This window comes from Lepidochelys kempii, chromosome 1 (assembly GCF_965140265.1).
Source record: "Lepidochelys kempii isolate rLepKem1 chromosome 1, rLepKem1.hap2, whole genome shotgun sequence".
Taxonomy (NCBI): Eukaryota; Metazoa; Chordata; order Testudines; family Cheloniidae; genus Lepidochelys; species Lepidochelys kempii.
The window spans coordinates 300583429-300607234 of record NC_133256.1 but is presented as its reverse complement, the minus strand read 5'-3'; the positions used below and the strand labels follow the sequence as shown (position 1 = coordinate 300607234).

Genomic DNA, 23806 nt, shown 5'->3' with positions numbered 1-23806 from the left:
TGTCACAGCAGGACCCCTCCCATCCTTTGAGTTTCTTTGCCGCTTACCCTGTTAAGATTCCTTCTTGGTGTTTGACTTCTCTCTCTCTCTCTCTCTCTCTCGATTTTTTTTTTGAGAGAGAAAGAAAGTGTTTAAAGGCAAAGTTGGAGGGGAGAGGAAGAAAGTGAGTAAGAGACCAGATGTCGTCATGTTGAGGTATCCTTCTGCTCCCTGTTTGCTATGGTTCAGTGAGACATTGATTAGAGCAGAGGCGTCTGACAAAAGAGTTGCTACTGATAGAGGAGGCAGCAGTGACAATACCCACTATTGGAGGAGCAATACAGATATAGCATTATTTTAGTTGGAAAAATGGCCTTCATGGTGGGATGTTTTAACAAGGGGCTTTTACTATAGTTTCAACCAGTTTCCCTGGTACTAAAATCAGGCTTACCGGCCTGCAATTGCTGGGATAACCTTTGGAGCCATTTTTAAAAATTGATGTCAAATTAGCTATCCTTCAGTCATTTGGTACAAAAGCTGATTTAAATGATAGGTTACAGACTACAGTTAGTAGTTATGCAGTTTTACATTTGAGTTCCTTCGGAACTCTTGAGTGAATACCATCTGGTCCTGGTGATTTATTACTGTTTAGTTTATAAGTTTGTTCCAAAATCTCCTCTTCTGACACCTCAATCTGGGACAGTTTGTCAGATTTGTCACTTAAAAAGAATGGCTCTGTTTTGGGAATCTCTCTCACATCCTCAGCTGTGAAGATGGATGCAAAGAATTCATTTAGTTTCTCTGCAATGGCCTTATCACCCTTGAGTGCTCCTTTAGCATCTTGATCATCCAGTGGCCCCACTGGTTTTTTAACAAGCTTCCTGCTTCTGATGTACTTAAATTTTTTTTTTGCTATTACTCTTTGAGTCTTTGGCTAACTGTTCTTCAAATCCTTTTTTGGCCTTCCTAATTATATTTTTACACTTCATTTGCCTGAGTTTGTGCCCCTTTCTATTTTCCTCAATAGGATTTAACTTCCACTTTTTAAAGGATGCCTTTTTACCTCTCACTGCTTCTTTTACTTTGTTGTTTAGCCATGGTGGCACTTTTTTGGTTCTCTTACTGTGTTTTTTAATTTGGGATATACATTTAAGTTGAGCCTCTATTATGGAGTCTTTAAAAAGTTTTCATGCAGCTTGCAGGGATTTCACCTTTTGTGCTGTACCTTTTAATTTCTGTTTAACTAACCTCCTCTTTTTTGGGTAGTTCCCCTTTCTGAAATTAAGTGCTACAGAGTTGGGCTGCTGTGGTATTTTCCCCACCACACAGATGTTAAATTTAATTATATGATGGTCACTGTTACCAAGCAGTCCAGCTATATTCACCTCTTGGACCAGATCCTGTGCTCCACTTAGGACTAAATCATGAATTGTCTCTCCTCTTGTGGGTTCCAGGACTAGCTGGTGTCAAGAAACTTTATCTCTGCATCATGTCTTGAGGTGACATGTACCCAGTCAATATGGGGATAGTTGAAATCCTCCCTTATTATTGATTTTATTTTAATAGTCTCTCTAATTTTTTTTGAGGATTTCACAGTCACTATCACCGTCCTGGTCAGATGGTTGGTAATATTCCTTTCGGTAATATATGTCGGTAATCAGAGTAGCAGCCGTGTTAGTCTGTATTCGCAAAAAGAAAAGTAGTACTTGCGGCATCTTAGAGACTTACAAATTTATTTGAGCATAAGCTTTTGTGAGCTACAGCTCACTTCATAGGATGCATGCAGTAGAAAATACAGTGGGGAGATTTTATATACACAGAGAACATGACACAATGGGTGTTACCATACACACTGTAATGGGAGTGATCAGGTAAGGTGAGCTATTACCAGCAGGAGAGCGGGGGAGGGAAATAACATTTTGTAGTGATAATCAAGGTGCGCCATTTCTAGCAGTTGACAAGAATGTGTGAGGAACAGTGGGGGAGGGGGGAATAAATATGGGGAAATAGTTTTACTTTGTGTAAATGACCCATCCACTCCCAGTCTCTATTCAAGCCAAAGTTAAAGTGTTCAGTTTGCAAATTAATTGCAATTCAGCAGTCTCTCGTTGGAGTCTGTTTTTGAAGTTTTTTTGTTGAAGAATTGCCACTTTGAGGTCTGTAATCGAGTGACCAAAGGATTGAAGTGTTCTCCGGCTGGTTTTTGAATGTTATAATTCTTGACGTCTGATTTGTGTCCATTTATTCTTTTACATAGAGACTGTCCAGTTTGGCCAATGTACAGGGCATTGCTGGCACATGATGGCATATATCACATTGGTAGATGTGCAGGTGAACGAGCCTCTGATAGTGTGGCTGATGTGATTAGGCCCTATGATGGTGTCCCCTGAATAGATATGTGGACACAGTTGGCAACGGGCTTTGTTGCAAGGATAGGTTCCTGGGTTAGTGTTTTTGTTGTGTGGTGTGTGGTTGCTGGTGAGTATTTGCTTCAGCTTGGGGGGCTGTCTGTAAGCAAGGACTGGCCTGTCTCCCAAGATCTGTGAGAGTGATGGGTCGTCCTTCAGAATAGGTTTTAGCTCCTTGATGATGCGTTGGAGAGGTTTTAGTTGGGGGCTGAAGGTGACGGCTAGTGGCGTTCTGTTATTTTCTTTGTTGGGCCTGTCCTGTAGTAGGTGACTTCTGATTACTCTTCTGGCTGTGTCAGTCTGTTTCTTCACTTCAGCAAGTGGGCATTGTAGTTGTAAGAATGCTTGACAGAGATCTTGTAGGTGTTTGTCTGAGGAGTTGGAGCAAATGCGGTTGTATTGTAGAGCTTGGCTATAGACAATGGATCGTGTGGTGTGGTCTGGATGAAAGCTGGAGGCATGTAGGTAGGAATAGTGGTCAGTAGGTTTCCGGTATAGGGTGGTGTTTATGTGACCATCGCTTATTAGCACCATAGTGTCCAGGAAGTGGATCTCTTGTGTGGACTGGTCCAGGCTGAGGTTGATGGTGGGATGGAAATTGTTGAAATCATGGTGGGATTCTTCAAGGGATTCTTTTGCATGGGTCCAGATGATGAAGATGTCATCAATGCAGTGCAAGTAGAGTAGGGGCATTAGGGGACGAGAGCTGAGGAAGCTTTGTTCTAAGTCAGCCATAAAAATGTTGGCATACTGTGGGGCCATGCGGGTACCCATAGCAGTGCCGCTGATTTGAAGGTATACATTGTCCCCAAATGTGAAATAGTTATGGGTGAGGACAAAGTCACAAAGTTCAACCACCAGGTTTGCCGTGACGTTATCGGGGATACTGTTCCTGACGGCTTGTAGTCCATCTTTGTGTGGAATGTTGGTGTAGAGGGCTTCTACATCCATAGTGGCGAAGATGGTGTTTTCAGGAAGATCATTGATGGATTGTCGTTTCCTCAGGAAGTCGGTGGTGTCTCGAAGATAGCTGGGAGTGCTGGTAGCGTAGGGCCTGAGGAGGGAGTCTACATAGCCAGACAATCCTGCTGTCAGGGTGCCAATGCCTTGAATGATGGGGCGACCAGGATTTCCAGGTAGAATACCGCTGGTCGGGGTTCTAGTGGTGTGTGTCTATGCGGATTTGTTCTTGGTGCTTTTTCAGGAAGTTTTTTGAGCAGATGGTGTAGTTTCTTTTGGTAACCCTCAGTGGGACAGAGGGTAATGGCTTGTAGAATTTGGTGTTGGAGAGCTGCGTAGCAGCCTCTTGTTCATATTCCGACCTATTCATTGTAATAACAGCACCTCCTTGTTAGCCTTTTTGATTATGATGTCAAAGTTGTTTCTGGCATTGTGTTCTGCATGGCTGAGGTTATGGAGCAAGTGATGCTGCTTTACCGCAATTTCAGCTCGTGTACTTTGGTGGAAGTACTCTATGTCGAAGTCCACTCTGTTGTTTCAACCTTCAGGAGGAGTCCTTCTTTTTGTAGTCTTGGTAGGAAGTTTCCAGAATCCTTCTTTTTGTAGTCTTGGTAGGAAGGTCTCTGTGGGTTAGTATGTTGTTCAGAGGTGTGTTGGAAATATTCCTTGAGTTGGAGATGCCAAAGATAGGATTCTAGGTCACCATAGAACTGTATTATGTTCGTGGGGGTGGAGGGGCAGAAGGAGAGGCCCCAAGATAGGACAGATTCTTCTGCTGGGCTAAGAGTATAGTTGGATAGATTAACAATATTGCTGGGTGGGTTAAGGGAACCACTGTTTTGGCCCCTTGTGGCATGTAGTAGTTTAGATAGTTTTGTGTCCTTTTTCTTTTGTAGAGAATCAAAGTGTGTGTTGTAAATGGCTTGTCTAGTTTTTGTAAAGTCCAGCCAGGAGGAAGTTTGTGTGGAAGGTTGTTTTGTTATGAGAGTATCCAGAGCTTATTCTTAATCTTTCCGTGTTTGCTATATAGGATGTTGATCAGGTGGTTCTGCAGTTTCTTTGAGAGTGTGTGGCACAAGCTGTCAGCAAAGTCTGTGTGGAGAAACTTTTTAAAAAAGTTCTTTCATGCGACCCTCATGGCTGCCAGCCGAGGTGGGACCGGGAGTGGGCAGGAGAGATTCACATGCCCCTCCCGACAATGTTGCTCCATCCTGCTGCTCCTAGGACCCTCCTAGGGGTTGCACTTGTCAATGTGTCATTCATAAAACTTTTGAGGTCTGTGCCCTGGGGTCCATTCACCTCGGGCAGCTCAGCTCCCTGCAAGCGGTTCCCTATCCCTGCTGTTGCTGGCACAGCCGTAGAGGAGGGACCCATGCAGCCATGCTGCTGGCTCTCTCTGCTGCAGGCTCCGCCCCTTGCAGCTCTCATTGGCTGGGGGAGAGGGACAGAGATACCATCATTAGTTGCTGGGCAGAGTCAGGTGTGGTGGCATGAGGCCAAGGGAGCGAGGGAAAAGGGTGGGAAACAGGCTGGGAGGTGGCGTGACTTGTGAGGCTCCAATGACAGCTCAAGGGGGCATGCTGCCTCCGTTCCCCCTCCCCGAGCACTAACTCCGTGGCCAGTGGGATAAGATAAGGTGAAGATAAGAAGAAAGGAATTAGGTTCTTTCTAGCTGTTGGCGCTGCAGGTCTGTGTAATGAAATGGGGCCCTTTATTTACTTTTTTACCCAGTGTCCCATGTAATGTTGGTAGGTTGTGTAGGAGAGGGCCATCTTACCAGGAGCACCAGAGGGCACTGAACCTGATGGGAGCATAATCCCAAACACACAGGGAGGGTCAGAACCACCCACTGCCCCATCTCATTAGGATAGTAGCCATGCTTCTCGCCCCCTGCATCTGACCAGTGGGCAGACCATGACTGTGCCTCCTCCTCAGCCGCTTTTGTGCCCAAGGAGGCTCAGCCCAGCAAGGTCCTTCTGTCAGCAGGGCATGTAGTGTGGAAAGTGGAGCATGAGCTGCCTTATGGTAGGATGGTGCTTGGTGGTCACTGAGAGACCAGGTTTCTATTCTTGGCGTTGCCTTTGCCAGTGATGTCTTGTGTGACCTTGGGCAAGGCCTCAGTTCCCCTGCTGTCCCACGAATAATAATACCCTCCCCCCCGTGTCTGTCTCTCTCTCTCTCACACACACACACACACACACACACACTCTGCTTGTAAACAGCCTTACAGAGAGATGTCTCAACCTAAAAAAAGGAAAATTGACGACGGACACGGCCAATTCCAAGATAAGTGGACTGTTGATTACTTTGTCATTGGGTACAGACTGCCTCATGCCTGATCTGCAAAAACAAAGTTGCTGTTTTAAAAGACTACAGTATCAAACGACATTACACAACGAAACATGCAGAGCAATATGATAAATATCAGGGAGAAGAGAGAGAGAAGATGGTCTTACAATTGAAAAAAGAATTAGCAAAGCAGCAGTGGCTTTTTCAGAAGGCGAGAAAAGAGAGTCAGCAGTTTTGGCAAGCTAGGTCATGAGTGAAATGATTGCTAAGTGTGGGAAGCCATTTACTGATGGTGAATTTATTAAACAGTTCTTTCTTAAAGTCAGTGAGATTGTATATCCCAATAGGCTGATATTGCTAAAAACATCTCTCCTATCTCCAAATACAAGTAGCAGAGCGTATTCTTGAGCTCTCTAAAGATATTGATGGGCAGCTCCTCGAGAAAAGCACAGCTTTCCACGCATATTCAATCTCAATTAATGAGAGTACCGGTTTTGTTGACAGTGTGCAGCTTGCCATATTTGTGAGAGGCGTTGATGAAAACGTTGCAGTAACTGAAGAATTGCTCAGCTTGCCAACAATGTGTGGTAGAACAATGGCCAGTAAAATTTTTCACTGCCTCACAGAAGCACTGGCACAATATGGTCTGTCATGGCACTTGTTAGCAGGCTTGACCCCTGATGAGGCCCCAGCAATCATTGGTCAAAAAGACAGATTGGTGGCACTAGTACAAAGAAAGATGGCCGAGCAAAATGATGAACAACAAATAGCATTACACTGCATCCTTCACCAACAAGCACTATGCAGTAAATCTTTGAAGTTTGACAATGTCATGTCAGTTGTTGCGAAATGTGTGTATTACATTTGCTCAAGTTGCTTGCAGCACAGACAGTTTTGTGTTTTCTTGGAAGAAATTGAATCTAAATGCAGTGATTTGCTCTGCTTCACTGAGGTGCGCTGGCTAAGCAGGGGTTCTACTTTAAAGAGATTCTTTGAATTGAAAACAGAGATGAAAAGATTCATGGAAGAAATTAAAATGCCTGTACCACAATTTGAAGATCACAAATGGATGACAGATCTTGCTTTCTTTGTTGACGTAACAAGAGATGAATATGCTAAACCTGAAGCTGCAAGGTCCGGGCCAGCTGGGGACAGCAGTGTATGATGATGTGAGAGCATTCACAACTAAACTAAAATTGTGGAAAAATCAGATTTCTCGGGGGACTCTCACTCATTTCCCAGTATGCAAGTCACTTGTGGAAGAGCTCGGCTCTGAAATACAGTTCAGTGGTTCTGAATACATGACTAAGCTTGACCTGCTTTTACAAGAATTTGATCAGCAGTTTGCAGATGTCAGAAAGCACGAAGAAAGCTTCTCTATGTTTGCTAATCCATTTTCTGTTGATGTGAAAACAGCACCATGTGATTTACAAATGGAACTCATTGATATGCAGCGCAACAGATCTTTAAAGATTAAGTTCAGAGAAACCAAGGATGTCACCGAGTTCTTCAGACAGCTACCACCATCTTTCCCAAATCTTTGCAAAACCTTCAGAAAAATCATGTCCTTGTTTGCCAGTACTTACATTTGTGAGAAACTTTTTTCCACAATGAATATAAACAAGTCAAAATATTGAACACAACTGTCTGATGCACACCTTGCAACAATCCTGAAGCTTTAACTGTTCAGTCACTGAGGCCAAACATCAACAAAGTGACAGAACTGAAGTGTTGTCAGGTGTCTGGCAAACACTAAAAACTCTCTGGCAGGTGAATAATTGTATAAAGTTGTATAACAGTTTTAGTATTTCTAAGAAATTCCAAATAAAAAATACAGTATAAACTGTTTCTTTTCTGAACACCATCTTTAGTGACATTATTGGCCCCCTGGGAGGATTTGAGGACTGGCACTGGCCCTAAAGTAAATTGAGTTTGAGACCCCTAAATTAGACTTTGAATAAAAGAGACTTGCAAAATAAGATGAGAAGAAACCTCACAGGGATTTTCAGAATAAATTAGCAGAATGATTGATATGAGAGGCTTTGGAATTATCTTTGCTGCTCCAGCCTGCATCCAACATCTGTAATTCTTTAAAACTAAACAACATAACTACTACCATTATGATCAGATTTTCAGTCTTTTAAGTTATTTTACTCAATTTTTAAATGTTCAATCATTTTGCATAATTTTATGTGGTTATTTAAAGAAATTTACAATATTCTGTTGGAGAAATTATTGTATACTGTATACATAGTGTATACAGAAGTGAGAAATATCCAGCTCTGTTAAGCATTGTGCAGTATATGAACAGTTATGAAAAAAAATAAACTCTTCATAGTCAAATTGTCTTTTAATGATAAAACTAGTCACTAGCTACAGAGTATTCCTTTGTTCTGAGCATAATTGGAATTTTGATTTGGGATGTTTGGTGAGGACCCTGGGGTTCATGTGCAAGAGGTTTCAAATGGTTTCTGAAATACCCATATCTCCTAATTTGCCTTTGGTTCAGCAGTGGGTTTTCATCTTAAAAAGTATGTCAGACACCATTGCATTATGAGTTCATTCAGGACCTATTAAGCATAGTGACAATTCTAATTAATGTCTGAAAACTACATTTCCCTACTAACTGATGTTTATAGAGGCTGTTTAGATTCTACCCCTCCCCCAACCCCCAAGTTTTGAAAACTTGGCAGGAACTGATGAGTCTTCAGTTTCTAAGCAATTGCTTCCTTTGTATTGAAGATAAATTTATCAAAATGTGAAGGTCAATTTTCTAAACGCTACAAGAACTAAATTAATTGATAATATATATTTCCATGGGATACGTACTAGGAATTATAATGATTAGATAAATTGAACAATGAAACCTCCTGTTAATTAGTTATCAAACAGCTTCATTTCAGTCATTGCAGAGTAAATATTCTTGGATGTACAGACATGTATTTCTTTGTTTTACAATTTGTTTATTTAAAAAAAAAAGACTGTGCCATCAGTTGAGGAAAATATAGTCAATTTGAATAGATTGGCATACACGTTAGAGGATCTAAAATATTTGGAAAATTGTGTGGTTCTAACAGTTATATATATTTCCACAAAAAAATGCACAATATTCTGCCATCTGAACCAAAGAGATCAAATACTTCTAACTGGCATCTCACTGATCTGTTGTTTTGATCCTTCAATATGAAGGAGAATATGGCGTCTCCCATGTTATGAAGTAGGATAATGTATCTTTTGCTTTGTGAAAGTAGTGCTTGCCATCCATCTAACATATTTACAAATGAAAAATAACAACAGCGCTTTGCTCTTGCCTTCCTTCTAATGTCAGGAACATAACTTCTGGACACTTTAATTCTCTTATGTGTTTTTCTCCAAAGTTAGTATCATACCTTTCCCAAAGAATATTTACTACTAATTATTAGGCTTGAGCAAGGTACATTTATCCTTCAGTGTCAAGAAATGGATATGGCAACTGGCAAAGCATGCGTCTTGCCATGAATGTCAGATTCAAAATCAATATGGCAGCAAATACCGCTATGCAGAATGCACTGCGGTTGCTATTGCAATCTCATAGTGCCCGCTAATGTTCAAGGATAAAATTAATAAGTCACGGTAAAGGAAATATTTAAAAAAAAAATCAAAATTTGATACAATCGTATGACTTAAGAAACTAATCTGTAGAAACACTGAGTTCCATATTATGACAGTCAATTTGGCATCATTAGCAAATAATGTACAGTAATAATTTGTACCTTGATATCTTGTTGCGAGGTGCATGAAAAATATGTTTTAGTGACTTTATTCTGATTCTGTCTTTGGTCTTGTATATTCCTCAAGTTTATCCCTTGTGAAATGTTGATAAAAATTTAAAAAGCCCAAACTCCTTCTTTACAGAGATTCTGGGAGGACTAGTTAATTTTTGTAAACGCTCTGCAAATGGAAAGTGCCATCTAACTTGGCATACCCTGTTAAAGAAGTATGGACTGAATGAATGGACTGTAAGGTGGATCGAAAGCGGGCTAGATCGTCAGGCTCAATGTATAGTGATCAATGGCTCCATGCCTAGTTGGCAGTTGGTATCAAGTGGAGTTCCCTGGGGCCGGTTTTGTTCAATATTTTCATTAATGATAGAGGATGGCGTGGATTGCACCCTCAGCAAGTTTGCAGATGACACTAAACTGGGAGGAGAGGTAGATACGCTGGAGGGTAGGGATAGGATACAGAAGGACCTAGACAAATTAGAGGATTGGGCCAAAAGACATCTGATGAGGTTTAACAAGGACAAGTGCAGAGTCCTGCACTTACGTCAGAAGAATCCCATGCACCACTACAGACTAGGGACTGAATGGCTCGGCAGCAATTCTGCAGAAAAGGACCTAAGGGTTACAGTGGACGAGAAGCTGGATATGAGTCAACAGTGTGCCCTTGTTGTCAAGAAGGCTAACGGCATTTTGGGATGTATAAGTAGGGGCATTTCCAGCAGATCGAGGGACGTGATCGTTCCCCTCTATTTAACATTGGTAAGGCCTCATCTGGAGTACTGTGTCCAGTTTTGGGCCCCATGCTGCAAGAAGGATGTGGAAAAATTGGAAAGCGTCCAGCGGAGGGCAACAAAAATGATTCGGGGACTGGAACACATGACTTATGAGGAGAGGCTGAGGGAACTGGGATTGTTTAGTCTGCAGAAGAGAAGAATGAGGGGGGGATTTGATAACTGCTTTCAACTACCTGAAAGGGGGTTCCAAAGAGGATGGATCTAGACTGTTCTGAGTGGTAGCAGATGACAGAACGAGGAGTAATGATCTCAAGTTGCAGTGGGGGAGGTTTAGGTTGGATATTCGGAAAAACTTTTTCACTCGGAAGGTGGTGAAGCACTGGAATGCGTTACCCAGGGAGGTGGTGGAATCTCCTTCCTTTGAGGTTTTTAAGGTCAGGCTTGACAAAGCCTTGGCTGGGATGATTTAGCTGGGGATTGGTCCTGCTTTGAGCAGGCGGTTGGAGTAGATGACCTCCTGAGGTCCCTTCCAACCCTGATATTCTGTGATGATCTAACTTAAGCGTCATTCATTGTTTTCTTCCTTTGGTACAATTTTTAAAATAAATGTAACAACATTTACTAAGTCATTAAATTGTCATACACATTGATCCCTGTAGGCCACTTGCACAGGAGAGAGGCTTGCTTTAATATTCTCAAATATTAATTGTCCATAAACCCAGGAGAATTCAGAAACTTCCTATCCCTCCCACGTTATGTGAAGATTTGTTCCTTGTTGCAAAATGTGCTGGAAAAGTCTGATTCAGAGATTTCCATGTTTTGAGTTGGCAGTCTTTCATTTTCTTTTTAACAAGGATTATTGATGCTTCACGAATATTTACATATTTTTATTTAAGCAAAGGTAAATGGGAAGTATTCACTATTTGGCTTTTGTTTTGTTTTGGATTTGCCTAAATTTGTTCTCAGGAAAGTCTATGTCCAAATTTGGTTGTTACAAACTATAAAAATCACTATTTGCAAGTGTACAGTAGAACATACAAAGGCTTATGCCTTAATTTTGTGAACGTTTCAATTGCATGGAACATACCATCATGGTCCACTGAGCCTTCTGCATTGTTCTGAAGCAGCCAAACAGAACCTTTAGACAGAGACAAAATGGTGGCTGGTTGGCTGCTGTGTTCTCTGCTCATCTTCTTATCAAAATGGCCCAGGGGAAAGTGCACTCTCTGGGAGTCAAATTATGAGTGTAGTCAGTGGGAGTTTTGGTAATAGGACCAAGATTTCACCCCATGAGTTTTAGATTAACCTCTTCTGCTGACTGGTGTTAAAGTGCACAGAACTATTATAGCCCTTATTATTGAGTAAGGCTTCATGCTCTTCCTCTAGGAGGAAGGCAAGTATCAGCTTCATCTCTTTTTACAGAAGGCATAACTGAGTGGTTGCACAAGATCCTTTCTAACAGAAGTAGGCTTAGAGCTCAGTTCTCTATGGATATGTCTACACTGCCGTTAGACATCTGCAGCTGGCCCATGGCAACTGACTCTGGTTAAGGGGCTTGCTGCAGACCAGAAAGGGCTAAAACCAGCCTGGGAAAGGGCTTCCCCTGGAGAATGAGAAGCAAAGGCTGATTGGAAAGGCAGCCACAGCTGGGGCCACTCCCCAATTAGGTTGTAGCTGGCCCTATAAAAGGCCAGTGAGCGAAGCTTAAGACACTCTCTCTAGCTTTTGAGAGGGAAGGACCTGACTGCCTGGGAGCTGAGCAGGGACCTGGGGGAAAGGCAAGAGGGGCTGGGGAGCTCCAGCCTGACAACCCCCCAGGCTGCAGGGCCTTGTGTGGAGCCTAAACCAGGTTCTGGGGCAGCCCGGGGCTAGGCAGAGGAAGCAGGTCCTACACCCTCCCCCTTCCCGCCCCGCCAAAGATGAGTGGCCATTACATGCTGCAGTCGGCCCCAGTGAGCGGGGGCTAAATGATTGGCAGTAGGCACTGAGGCAAGGTGGGATTAGGGGGTTGGCGGTTCCCTGGGGAGGGGAGACCCAGAGGCTGAGGGGGTACTGCTGGGGCAGAACCCCCAGACAAAGTGGCACCGGGGTCCGGAAGGGACACGGGGGCCAGCAGCGGCGACGACATTGGCCTGCAGAGGGTGCTCCGGAGCTGGAAAACTAGCTAATTTGCAGACAGCCATCAGGAGGCACCCCAGGGGTGAGTCATGCATCATTACAGGGCTGTTTATGGTTTTCGCTGTTTATGGGGCTGTTTATGTGGTGGTGGTGTTGGGCCTGAGACCGCAGCCTGAGCTCTGGGACCCTCCCACCTCAAAGGGTCTTAGGGCCCGGGCTCCAGCCGAAGTCTGAACATCTATACGGCAACTAAATAGCCCCTTAGCCTGAGTCCTACAAGCCAGAGTCAGCTAGTGTGGGCCAGCTGTGGGATTTGAATTGCAGTGTAGACATACCATTATAGGGAACGCCTAAGTTTTATCAACTTAGGCACACTGCCACAACCAGTTTGTGGGCAGCGAGACGTACTGGTTAGAGCCAGAGTCTGCATTCATGAGACAGGAGTCAAGAATTGGCTGGGTCAGGATATTGGGAAGTCAGAACCACAAGGTAAAAAAAGGTAAAAGTTTTTTCTTTGTGAGATTAGACCGGGGGTCAGCAACCTATGGCACGCATGCCAATTTTTAATGGCAGTCTGCTGGGGACAGCAGTGTGCAATTAAAAATCCTGCCCCCGCTCACTGCTCTCTCCTTGCAGGGCAGGCAAGCTTCCCCCTCCCTGCCTCTTCCCACAGTGTGCTGGGTTCCTACCCCTCCTCCTCTCCCTCCCTGCGGCCGATCAGCTGACGATCAGCTGACGGCTACTGAGGGGAGAGGGAAAAGTGGAGCCGCAGCGCGCTCGCTTTCTCTGCTCCGGCAATGTTGGGGAAGGGGGTGGAATCGGCATATCCCCTCCAGCCCCCTGCTGTGAGCCACTCAGGGCAGGGGACTGGGAACACCCCCATGACCCCAGTCCATACCCACAGCCCTCTGCCCTGACCCTGAACCCCCCATACTCCACAGCCCTCTGCCCTGACCCCTGCACCTCCCTCATACACCCAGCCCTCTGCCCTCACCCCTGCACCTCCCCTCACACCCTAGCCCTGTGCCCTGATCCCTGCACCCCCCCACAACCCCAGCCCTGACTCTGGCACACCCCCCCCCCACATACCTGGAACCCCCCGCCTGTCTCCCGCACCCTCCTCACACACTCCGAGCCCCCTGCCCTGACTCCTGCACCCCCCTTATTCCCACCCTGAGCACCAAACGGGAGCTTCTGCACACACACACCCCAGCCCTCTGCCCTGACCCCCACACGCCCTGGCCCTGACTCCGGCACCCCCCACATACCCAGCCCCCACCCCCACCCCGTGCCCTGACTCTTCCACCCCCACATCCACATCCCCACCCCCACCCTGAGTACCAAATGGGAGCTCCTGCACACACCGACATTCTCACCTGCACCCCTTGCACCAAATGGGAGCTGCCCAGGTAAGCGCTCTACACCCAAACCTCCTGCCCCAACCCTGAGCCCCCTCCCCCGTTCTAGCTCCTGGCCAGACCCTGCACCCCAACCTGCTCCTTCACCCCCAGCCTTGTTCTCAGTGCACTCCCACACTCATCTCAGTGCAGAGAGAGGACGAGAATGAGCCAGAACCAGGGAGAAAGTAGGAACCTACTCTATGTGGACAGGGCTGGGACCCCACCTGGCAGCGGGCTGAGCGGGGCCAGCAGCTGGGAGCCAGCAGATGGAACCCCAGACCGGTAGCGGGCTGAGCTGCTCAGCCCACTGCTGGTCTGGGGTCCCGGCCACCAGGCCTGCTCAGCCCGCTGCCGGTCTGGGGTTCTGGCTGCTGGTCTGGGGTTCTAGCTGCTGGCCCCTTGCCAGCTGGGGTCCCGGCTGCAGGCCCCGCTCAGCCCACTGCTGGCCTGGGTGAATGGAACCCCAGGTCAGCAGCGGGCTGGCGGTGTAAGATCAGCATTTTAATTTAATTTTAAATGAAGCTTCTTAAACATTTTGAAAACCTTGTTTACATACAACAATAGTTTAGTTATATAATATATAGACTTATGGAGAGAGACCTTCTAAAAAACGTTAAAATGTAGTATTGGCACGTGAAACCTTAAAGTGAATAAATGAAGACTCAGCACACCACTTCTAAAAGGTTGCCGACCCCTGGATTAGACCATATTGAGTCCTTAAGGTGGCTGGTGACTTCTGTTTGCTGCACCGGTGAATGTTTATAATGTTCCATAGATGGACTTTAAGAATTCTGCTGAAACAATTTCAGGGCTAGCTGCACCTTGAATCCCTCTCTGGTGCTTCTAAATGCACCTCCTGTCAGGTGTTAGGCCTATAGCCTTAACCTATCTTTGGGAGAATCATGGGATTCCATCTAGAAGAGACTTGGTCTCCTGCTATAGCACCCTGTGTACCAACTGTGATTTTCCCAGCAGAACCAGCTGGGCTTGGTACTTGCAAGACCTCCCTCTGGGAGCTGTGATCAGGAGTTAATACAGTGACCAGGTAGCTTTCTTTTTAAAAAAAAAAAGTGTTGTTCAATCTTAGCAGTAAGAACACAGAAAAGGATTTAAAAACAACTAAACAGTGTATGCTCATGACTATTTTACCTGAGGTTTACCATCCCCTGAAAGCTTAGGAAGGCCCAGCTGCTTCAGACCCACTCCGCAGGGCCTGCATGTGTTACTCTGCCCCTTGTGAGTAGCTCATTGACGGCTGCTCTTGTCCCTTTTGCCCCATCAACTTACTTTTTGACAGTATCAAGTCCACTCCCAGCATTGGCAAAACAGCTGTGTAACTTTGGGTTGGAACCAAAAAGTCGTATTTTCACAGCTGGAAGCCCAGGTATTATTTCTTAACCTTCTGACCCATTTACTAGGAGGTGTTTTATCTGAACCCATCGTGTTGTGTTCCTGCTTGTTTCCTGATAGCCCTGTTGTTAAACTAAGCTAACGCATGCAGTAAAATAACCCTGTATTATTATACAGTAAACATTCCCATAAGCCAGTCACACACAGTACTCATACATTAATACAGAGCAGTATTCCTGAATTATTCTGTATCAGCATCATGCCCCGCACACGTGCCATTAGATAAATTGGTATGGTAGAAGAATAGTAGGGGGAAAACTATAGGAGGAAAAAGATTAATAGGCCTCCTTTTGGAACTAGAAAACACTCCCAAATGAAAACTTATGTAGAACTAATATATAGTGACAAAGTTCCGAGCCTTTAAGTGTGGGTCCCTCACTTCCTGGTGGATCCAGGGGCCTCAGAAACTCACTAAGGCCCCAATGTGACCTTCCTTTCACAGTGTAGTGGCAAGAGTCACAGCCTATTGAGTTACTTTCATCACAGGCCAGTATGGGAGATGGAAAGGGGAAATACCCCACAGTTTTTGTTGCTCCATAGAGCTCAGTAGGCACAGTTCGGCCTCCTGAATGGACCAAGTCTTCCTTCCCCTCTCAAGCGGATCTCTGTAGAGCAGTGGTTCCCAAACTTGTTCTGCCGCTTGTGCAGGGAAAGCCCCCGGCGGGCCGAGCTGGTTTGTTTACCTGCCATGTCCACAGGTTTGGCCGATCGCAGCTCCCAGTGGCTGTGGTTCGCTGCTCCAGGCCAATGGGAGCCACTGGAAGCGGCGGCCAGTAGTCCCTCGGCCTGCCTATATATATAGCTTCTGTGTGCCTCAGATATGCACCTTCTCATAAATGAGACAATAATTGTTAAATCTGTATGCATGCACCTACACCAGTGGTGGGCAACCTGTGGCCTGTGGGTGTCACGCAGCCCATCAGGGTAATCCCCTGGTCGGCCGCCGGACAGTTTGTTTCCATTTGCCTGGCTGCCCGCAGCTCCCAGCGGCCACGGGTTGTCGTTCCCAGCCAATGGGAGCTGTGGGTGGCGGGGCAAATGTAAACAAACTGTCTGGCAACCCACAAGCAGATTACCATGACAGGCCACAGGTTGCCCACCACTGACCTGCACAATGCAAAATATTGAAGATGTTTGTGGTCAGACTACATGATCATAGTTGTCCCTTGTGGCCTTAAAGCGCCTTTGAAAGATGACAAAAAAGGCACAAGGATGTAAAGAGGCCACACAATTTTTCTTTTAAGGTAACTGGTTAACAATTAGCTTTATCTCATTCATTACAGCTGCTAGAATAGCAATTAACTAGTTTTGCAAGTTGGACCAGTCATACTTAAAGCAGAAAAGTTCTGTTTTCCACTTGATTTTATATTTCACAGCATGTAGCAAAACCAAGCTCACTTTCTTTTCTGTTGTACTTTTGTATTTTGAAATCTTTCCCTGTTTTCCTTGCAAATCACATAGATGTGGATGCTTCCACAGTGACATTGACGCGCACAAAATTATTTTTCTTCTGATAAACTGACCAAAAACCAGACATTTAATTGGTTTGTGGAGATAAGGTTGTAGCCAATGATTTTAGTTTATTATTCATTTATTGTGTGATTATAATTAACTAACATGTAATGTCATATATAATCGTATGTTACACAGAGTTAAATTGTAGGATTATAGAAGTATGAAATTGATCATTAGTTAGATATCTAATGCATGATTATTCCTTCTAAGTACGTGGGGATGAAATGCAAGGCCAACAGGCAGAAAGATTTTAGCTTAGCCATACTAGGCCTTGGAGCTAAGAAATGCTTGACATAAGGAAGTGACCAAAGAATAACCTGATGCCCTAAGATTACGGGAAGAGATGTATCAATGGGTGATACTGCGGAAAAATTAACAGTAAAAGTAATTACAAGATACCCGGTAATCACATTTTTCTAACACATACCCTAACTGCAAAGTGCACCAAGTGCAGAAATGCTAATCGGGTATAGTCAGAATTACATTATAAAAGAGGGTACCCAGAGTGGGAATATTGAGCTCCCTATAGGAAACTCCAGCAGGAACCATCCGTCTACTGATGATCAAACCATGAGAGACCCATCAGACCCTAACACTACTGTTAAGGATGTGAGTATATTTATATTTGTAACTTGTGCATAGGTATGTAGAGAATTTCTATGTGCTTGGGTATTCATAACTTTAATTGTAACTTTAATAAAACTTGTAAAGGAGACTAAACCTTCTACTTGTGAATATATGTGGTCGTCACTCCCTTGGTCCTTGTGTTCCTAGAGACTCTAAGTCTATGTCTACACTTGCAGAGTTTTTTCGCTGACAGTTTTGTCGGTGCCAGGAAAGTGCTAAAAGAAAAATACTGGTTTGTGTTCACAGGCATCAGAGCGTGTTTACATATGCAGCACTTGCACAGCGGATGAGAGGAGTGCACTATGGTAGCTATCCCATTATGCACTGCTCAGGATACAAAGCAAATCATTATTGTGGCAGGGGTGGATATAAGTGTGTGACAGCCGCCAGAAGCAACCAGTCCTGAGGCAGAAGGAGAGGGAGACCCTGACCTCAGTCCCCGCCTCCCTCCCTAATTCTGCGCAGCACATTCTGTCTGCCTACCTCTGTTTGTATTGTGGGAGGCAGCCGGAGCATTCCACAATAATGATTTGTTTTGTGTCCTGGAGCAGTGACAGCACCGGCTGTCAGAAAGGAGCTAAAGGGGAGGGGGGGCGCATACGTGCAGGCAGGACTGCTGAATTTTAAAGAGTAGCCACTCCCGCTCTGCATTGTGGGACAGCTCCAGAGGGCAATTAGACCTGTAAAAGCAACCAAGAGTCTTCACTGGCACATCAGCACAAAAGCATCAGTGCAAAAAGACTCTTGTTGGGGTGGTTTTATTTTTGCGCTGAAACTCAGTAGTTTCAGCGTAAAATATGGATTTCCAGTGAAGATGCTAGCATAGTTTTTGCATAGAAATCTAACTTTTTGTGCTAAAACTGGCAAGTGTAGACATACTCTCCTACTTGCTTTAGATTTAGATGAACTTTCACTCTGTTAAGCTTCAGAGTAACAGCCGTGTTAGTCTGTATTCGCAAAAAGAAAAGGAGTACTTGTGGCACCTTAGAGACTAACCAATTTATTAGAGCATAAGCTTTCGTGAGCTACAGCTCACTTCCTCAGATGCATATCGTGGAAACTGCAGCAGGCTTTATATATACACAGAGAATATGAAACAATACCTATTGCCACCCCACTGTCCTGCTGGTAATAGGTTTCTACAAGTTTCTACAAGCCATTACCCTCTGATCCCACTGAGAGTTACCAAAAGCAACTACAGCATTTGCTCAAGAAACTCCCTGAAAAAGCACAAGATCAAATCCGCACAGACACACCCCTGGAACCCCGACCTGGGATATTCTATCTACTACCCAAGATCCATAAACCTGGAAATCCTGGGCGCCCCATCATCTCAGGCATTGGCACCCTGACAGCAGGATTGTCTGGCTATGTAGACTCCCTCCTCAGGCCCTACGCTACCAGCACTCCCAGCTACCTTCGAGACACCACTGACTTCCTGAGGAAACTTCAATCCATCGGTGATCTTCCTGATAACACCATCCTGGCCACTATGGATGTAGAAGCCCTCTACACCAACATTCCACACAAAGATGGACTACAAGCCGTCCAGAACACTATCCCCGATAATGTCACGGCTAACCTGGTGGCTGAACTTTGTGACTTTGTCCTTACCCATAACTACTTCACATTTGGGGACAATGTATACCTTCAGATCAGCGGCACTGCTATGGGTACCCGCATGGCCCCACAGTATGCCAACATTTTTATGGCTGATTTAGAACAACGCTTCCTCAGCTCTCGTCCCCTAAAGCCCCTACTCTACTTGCGCTATATTGATGACATCTTCATCATCTGGACCCATGGAAAAGAAGCCCTTGAGGAATTCCACCATGATTTCAACAATTTCCATCCCACCACCAACCTCAGCCTGGTCCAGTCCACACAAGAGATCCACTTCCTGGACACTACAGTGCTAATAAACAATGGTCACATAAACACCACCCTATACCGGAAACCTACTGACCGCTGTTCCTACCTGCATGCCTCCAGCTTTCACCCTGACCACACCACATGATCCATCGTCTACAGCCAAGCTCTGCGATACAACCGCATTTGCTCCAACCCCTCAGACAGAGACAAACACCTACAAGATCTCTGTCAAGCTTTCTTACAACTACAATACCCACCTGCAGAAGTAAAGAAACAGATTGATAGAGCCAGAAGAGTTCCCAGAAGTTACCTACTACAGGACAGGCCTAACAAAGAAAATAACAGAACGCCACTAGCCGTCACCTTCAGCCCCCAACTGAAACCCCTCCAACGCATTATTAAGGATCTACAACCTATCCTAAAGGATGACCCAACACTCTCACAAATCTTGGGAGACAGGCCAGTCCTTGCCTACAGACAGCCCCGCAACCTGAAGCAAATACTCACCAACAACCACATACCACACAACAGAACCACTAACCCAGGAACTTATCCTTGCAACAAAGCCCGTTGCCAATTGTGCCCACATATCTATTCAGGGGACACCATCACAGGGCCTAATAACATCAGCCACACTATCAGAGGCTCGTTCACCTGCACATCCACCAATGTGATATATGCCATCATGTGCCAGCAATGCCCCTCTGCCATGTACATTGGTCAAACTGGACAGTCTCTACGTAAAAGAATAAATGGACACAAATCAGATGTCAAGAATTATAACATTCATAAACCAGTCGGAGAACACTTCAATCTCTCTGGTCACGCAATCACAGACATGAAGGTCGCTATCTTAAAACAAAAAAACTTCAAATCCAGACTCCAGCGAGAAACTGCTGAATTGGAATTCATTTGCAAATTGGATACTATTAATTTAGGCTTAAATAGAGACTGGGAGTGGCTAAGTCATTATGCAAGGTAGCCTGTTTCCTCTTGTTTTTTCCTACCCCCCCCCCCCCCACAGATGTTCTGGTTTAACTTGGATTTTAACTTGAAGAGTGGTCAGTTTGGATGAGCTATTACCAGCAGGAGAGTGAGTTTGTGTGTGTATGGGGGTGGGGGGGATGTGAGAAAACCTGGATTTGTGCAGGAAATAGCCCAACTTGATTGTCATGCACATTGTGTAAAGAGTTGTCACTTTGGATGGGCTATCACCAGCAGGAGAGTGAATTTGTGTGGGGGGGTGGAGGGTGAGAAAACCTGGATTTGTGCTGGAAATGGCCCACCTGATGATCACTTTAGATAAGCTATTACCAGCAGGACAGTGGGGTGGGAATAGGTATTGTTTCATATTCTCTGTGTATATATAAAGCCTGCTGCAGTTTCCACGATATGCATCTGATGAAGTGAGCTGTAGCTCACGAAAGCTTATGCTCTAATAAATTGGTTAGTCTCTAAGGTGCCACAAGTACTCCTTTTCTTTCTGTTAAGCTTGAAACTGTTACTCCCAGAGCCGAACCCGCGGTGGTGTAATACCACATTACCCTGTAGCCTTTTATTTAAAGTGAATTTTGTAATGTAAATATAGTCACTTGTTTTTGACCTAAACTAGTTATTTAAGTGGAGAAGAGAGGAAGAAAAAGATTGTTTAAAATAAACTGATATAATTTTTGGTTTTGTAGTTGTTTCACGTGTAGGCTGTGATTGCTTGCCTCTTCTCCCCCAGATGTTTTCTTGTAAAAGAACATCGGGGGTCATTTTCTTTTCTTTGTGGATGACTGCTAACACTGTGTTTTTACTGCTATGCTTCCCATTGCACTTCTGAGAGTAATTTTTAAGTGCTTATATTTGCAAATATATTGTAACTTGGGGCTTTCTGCATATTACTTGATGGGATTCTGCAGGCTGCTTGATAAACAGTGTCTTCTAATGTGCAGGCAAGCATAGGGAATCAAAATAACATTTATATGTAGAGAGCAATCTAAATAGCATCTCTGTTCCATATGTTGTAGTACCCACTAGAGGCTCATTATAATCTTGGACCTTTTGTGCACCAAACACTTCAGTCCAGATAATGCTGTGCTCCATCTGCCCTAATCTCTGAGTTGCACAATGTGAACTTCTTTGTACTTTGACCTGTTATGTACCAACACTTGATCCTTGCTATTCTGTGCAGTGTTGTGATTTTAAACAAGTTTTCTGTACTAAATCTCGAGTTAGCAAGGTTGCTGTTTTATGATGATCAGTTGTCTATTACTTGTTTTTACATTTTTTTAAAAAAAAGACTAATTTGTAAACACTGTGAAAAGGGCACACATTTCCAGGTTATTTCTGTCTACCCTTGCTATTCAATAATTGTTCCTGCAGCAGCATTTTCATGTGCTATGACTTGTTAATATATACAAGGTGCTTCTGGCTGGTTATCGATCCAGAATATGTGCTGTGTTGTTGAATTGTTTGAAGTCCTCTAATTTATTTACTCCCCGCCCCAAGGAATGACTCTTTGGAAGGGTAAATACCTAGCCTGTTCCATTGACACACTAGCCACATTTAGGCTAGTTCCCTGCTGGCATAAAATCTACAATTATTTGTGTGCTTCAGGAGCTACATAAACTCTTTTTTATGTATTTTGGGAAGCAGAAGAACTTTCCAGTGTGAAATTTTGAAATCAAATTATCACAGAAGGCTATTAGATTTTAAACTCTTCTAAAACTTTTGTTTTATTCACTAATATTAATCACTTCTTGTGACTATTTGTATGGAGAGATTTTTTACCAGAATGTATTTTCTTATTGTCCTGAAGTTTTTTTCTGTGAAATTTAATAAAAACCCAAACTGCTCAAACCCATTATCACTTAATGATAATGATAATGTTGTGAAACATCATAAATCTAATCTTTCTATAAGTATTTTGATACGCTATCTTTTGTTGTTGAATTTTTATGTTAAGAAGTTGTTTTGTGCATCAGACTTGCAAAATATCTGTTTAATATGGAAACTGAATTATCTTTCATTGCTCTTAGAGTAAAAAGCCTAGTAAATTTCTATAAGCTGTGCAAATAGTGTCCAAATAGTTATGATTAGAGTTCGTTGGGAACCAGAAATTCCATTCTGTGGGAAATTCCTCATATATATATATATATAATAAAAATTCTGAAAATTGTCAGTTTGGGACCAATGAAACATTTAGTCTTGAGTAATGGTTTTAAATTCATATACAGTATTATATACAGGTGGATTTGATTTAAATCACTAGTCAGGAAGACTTGATTTAATCATGGATTTCTACATAAAAGTGCATTCTTGTTGGTTGTTGTAACCTTAATACATATTCTTCACAACTCAGATAGATGTTGGTTTCATTTTTAGAAGGTACACACTATACATTTTTAAAGTGATTTATTTTGAAAATTTTTCAGATTAGTTTTACAGCTATGCCAGAAAATGAATGATGGTTTGGTTATTTCGTTTACTAAAGGTAATTGAAGCAGATATTTATGAAGTCATTGGGAGGTGAACTATCTCCAATTCAACAGGTTAATGATTAGTATTTGGAGAATTTTCTTGCCATGCTGTATTAGGAAGAGAACATCACCAGACAGACATCTAAATTAACATTAATTTAACTAAAACAACATTATGTATTCTGGATTTTTTTCTTCAACAGCAAACATGTAATATTTTAACAAAACAAGCATATGCATTTTTTAATTTAGTTAAACATCCAAGTTTTTTAAAATCAGGTTTGTTTTTGTTAAAATTGTTTTTAATTAAAAGAGTTAAATACATTTTTTTTTCTAAAAAATATTTCAACTCAACTATGTCAGCCAGGTCATCATGAGAAACTTAAAATATTGGCTTCTCCAGCTAACTCAGTCGTCTTCACCTTCATTTTCCTGTGTGTTCATAATCTGGAAAAGAAAAACAAGCTTTCCTGCTTTTTCAGGTCCCAAACGATTTTTCAATTTGGAATGAATTAGTTCAAAGGAACAAAATATTCTTTCTACACCGGCAGAAGAAGCTACTACTGTTAAAAGTGAGATTACCACTTCAACAGTCTTGTGGATCCAAGTGCTTAAGTGATATCCACCAGTTCACTGGTGTGACTTTCTTTAAAACATCGTCAGCAAACATATATTTCTTGAATGGTTCACCCTTAGCTCTGAAGTTTATTATAGTTGGCATTATGGAGGGAGGATTGCTGTCTGGTTGCTGGATGTACATGTCCATGTCATAGCCAGCTCCTTTTCTTCAGCAGTTAAGGTTTGATCCTGTACGGAGTATTGAGAATATTTGCAAGAAAATGAGCTGGGAATAGTGCTTGTCCCATTGGTTTTATTTTTTTAATGCTTGTAATTTAGCTCTGTCATTGCATATTTTTCTTTTTAAGATCTCACTCAGTTTCTTCCAAATTTCAACAGCGTCCTCAATAAAACAGCTATTTCAAGGCTACAGAAATAGGCTTCAGGGTACTCAGAATCTGTTCAACATTTCTCTTAAGCCCAATGTTGAGAACTTTGGCTGTGACAGTGCCATCTATTTTTTCATGATTTTTTTCACAAACTGTCATCAGATTAGGCCAGTTCTTGATATAGTGCTCAAAACAATCCACTAATGAATTCCATCGCGTGTCTTGTGGGAGAGTTAGCTTGGTTACTCCCATTTTTTCAGAGCAGCTGCTTCAAAGTGGTTGTTACGGAAATATTTTGCAATTTCAACAACATTAGCCTTTA

At 43.4% G+C, this 23806-nt stretch overlaps 1 protein-coding gene across 22 annotated transcripts in view; it reads left to right on the top strand.

The window, feature by feature from the left end:
- Window positions 1-23806, top strand: part of IMMP2L (inner mitochondrial membrane peptidase subunit 2) — an 852317-nt gene that overhangs the window by 1344 nt on the left and 827167 nt on the right. The window contains exon 1 of one of the 22 annotated variants that reach the window (XM_073328084.1): window positions 12630-12738. The exons of 18 other annotated variants lie outside the window; for them this stretch is intronic. In XM_073328084.1, the coding sequence (XP_073184185.1) occupies window positions 12682-12738 (57 nt within the window). In that variant the 5' untranslated portion in view covers window positions 12630-12681. Of the gene's footprint in view, window positions 1-12629; window positions 12749-13589; window positions 13659-16268; window positions 17184-23806 lie in introns of those variants that run through there. 3 more of the 22 variants (XM_073328091.1, XM_073328088.1, XM_073328083.1) reach the window with 3 other exon arrangements.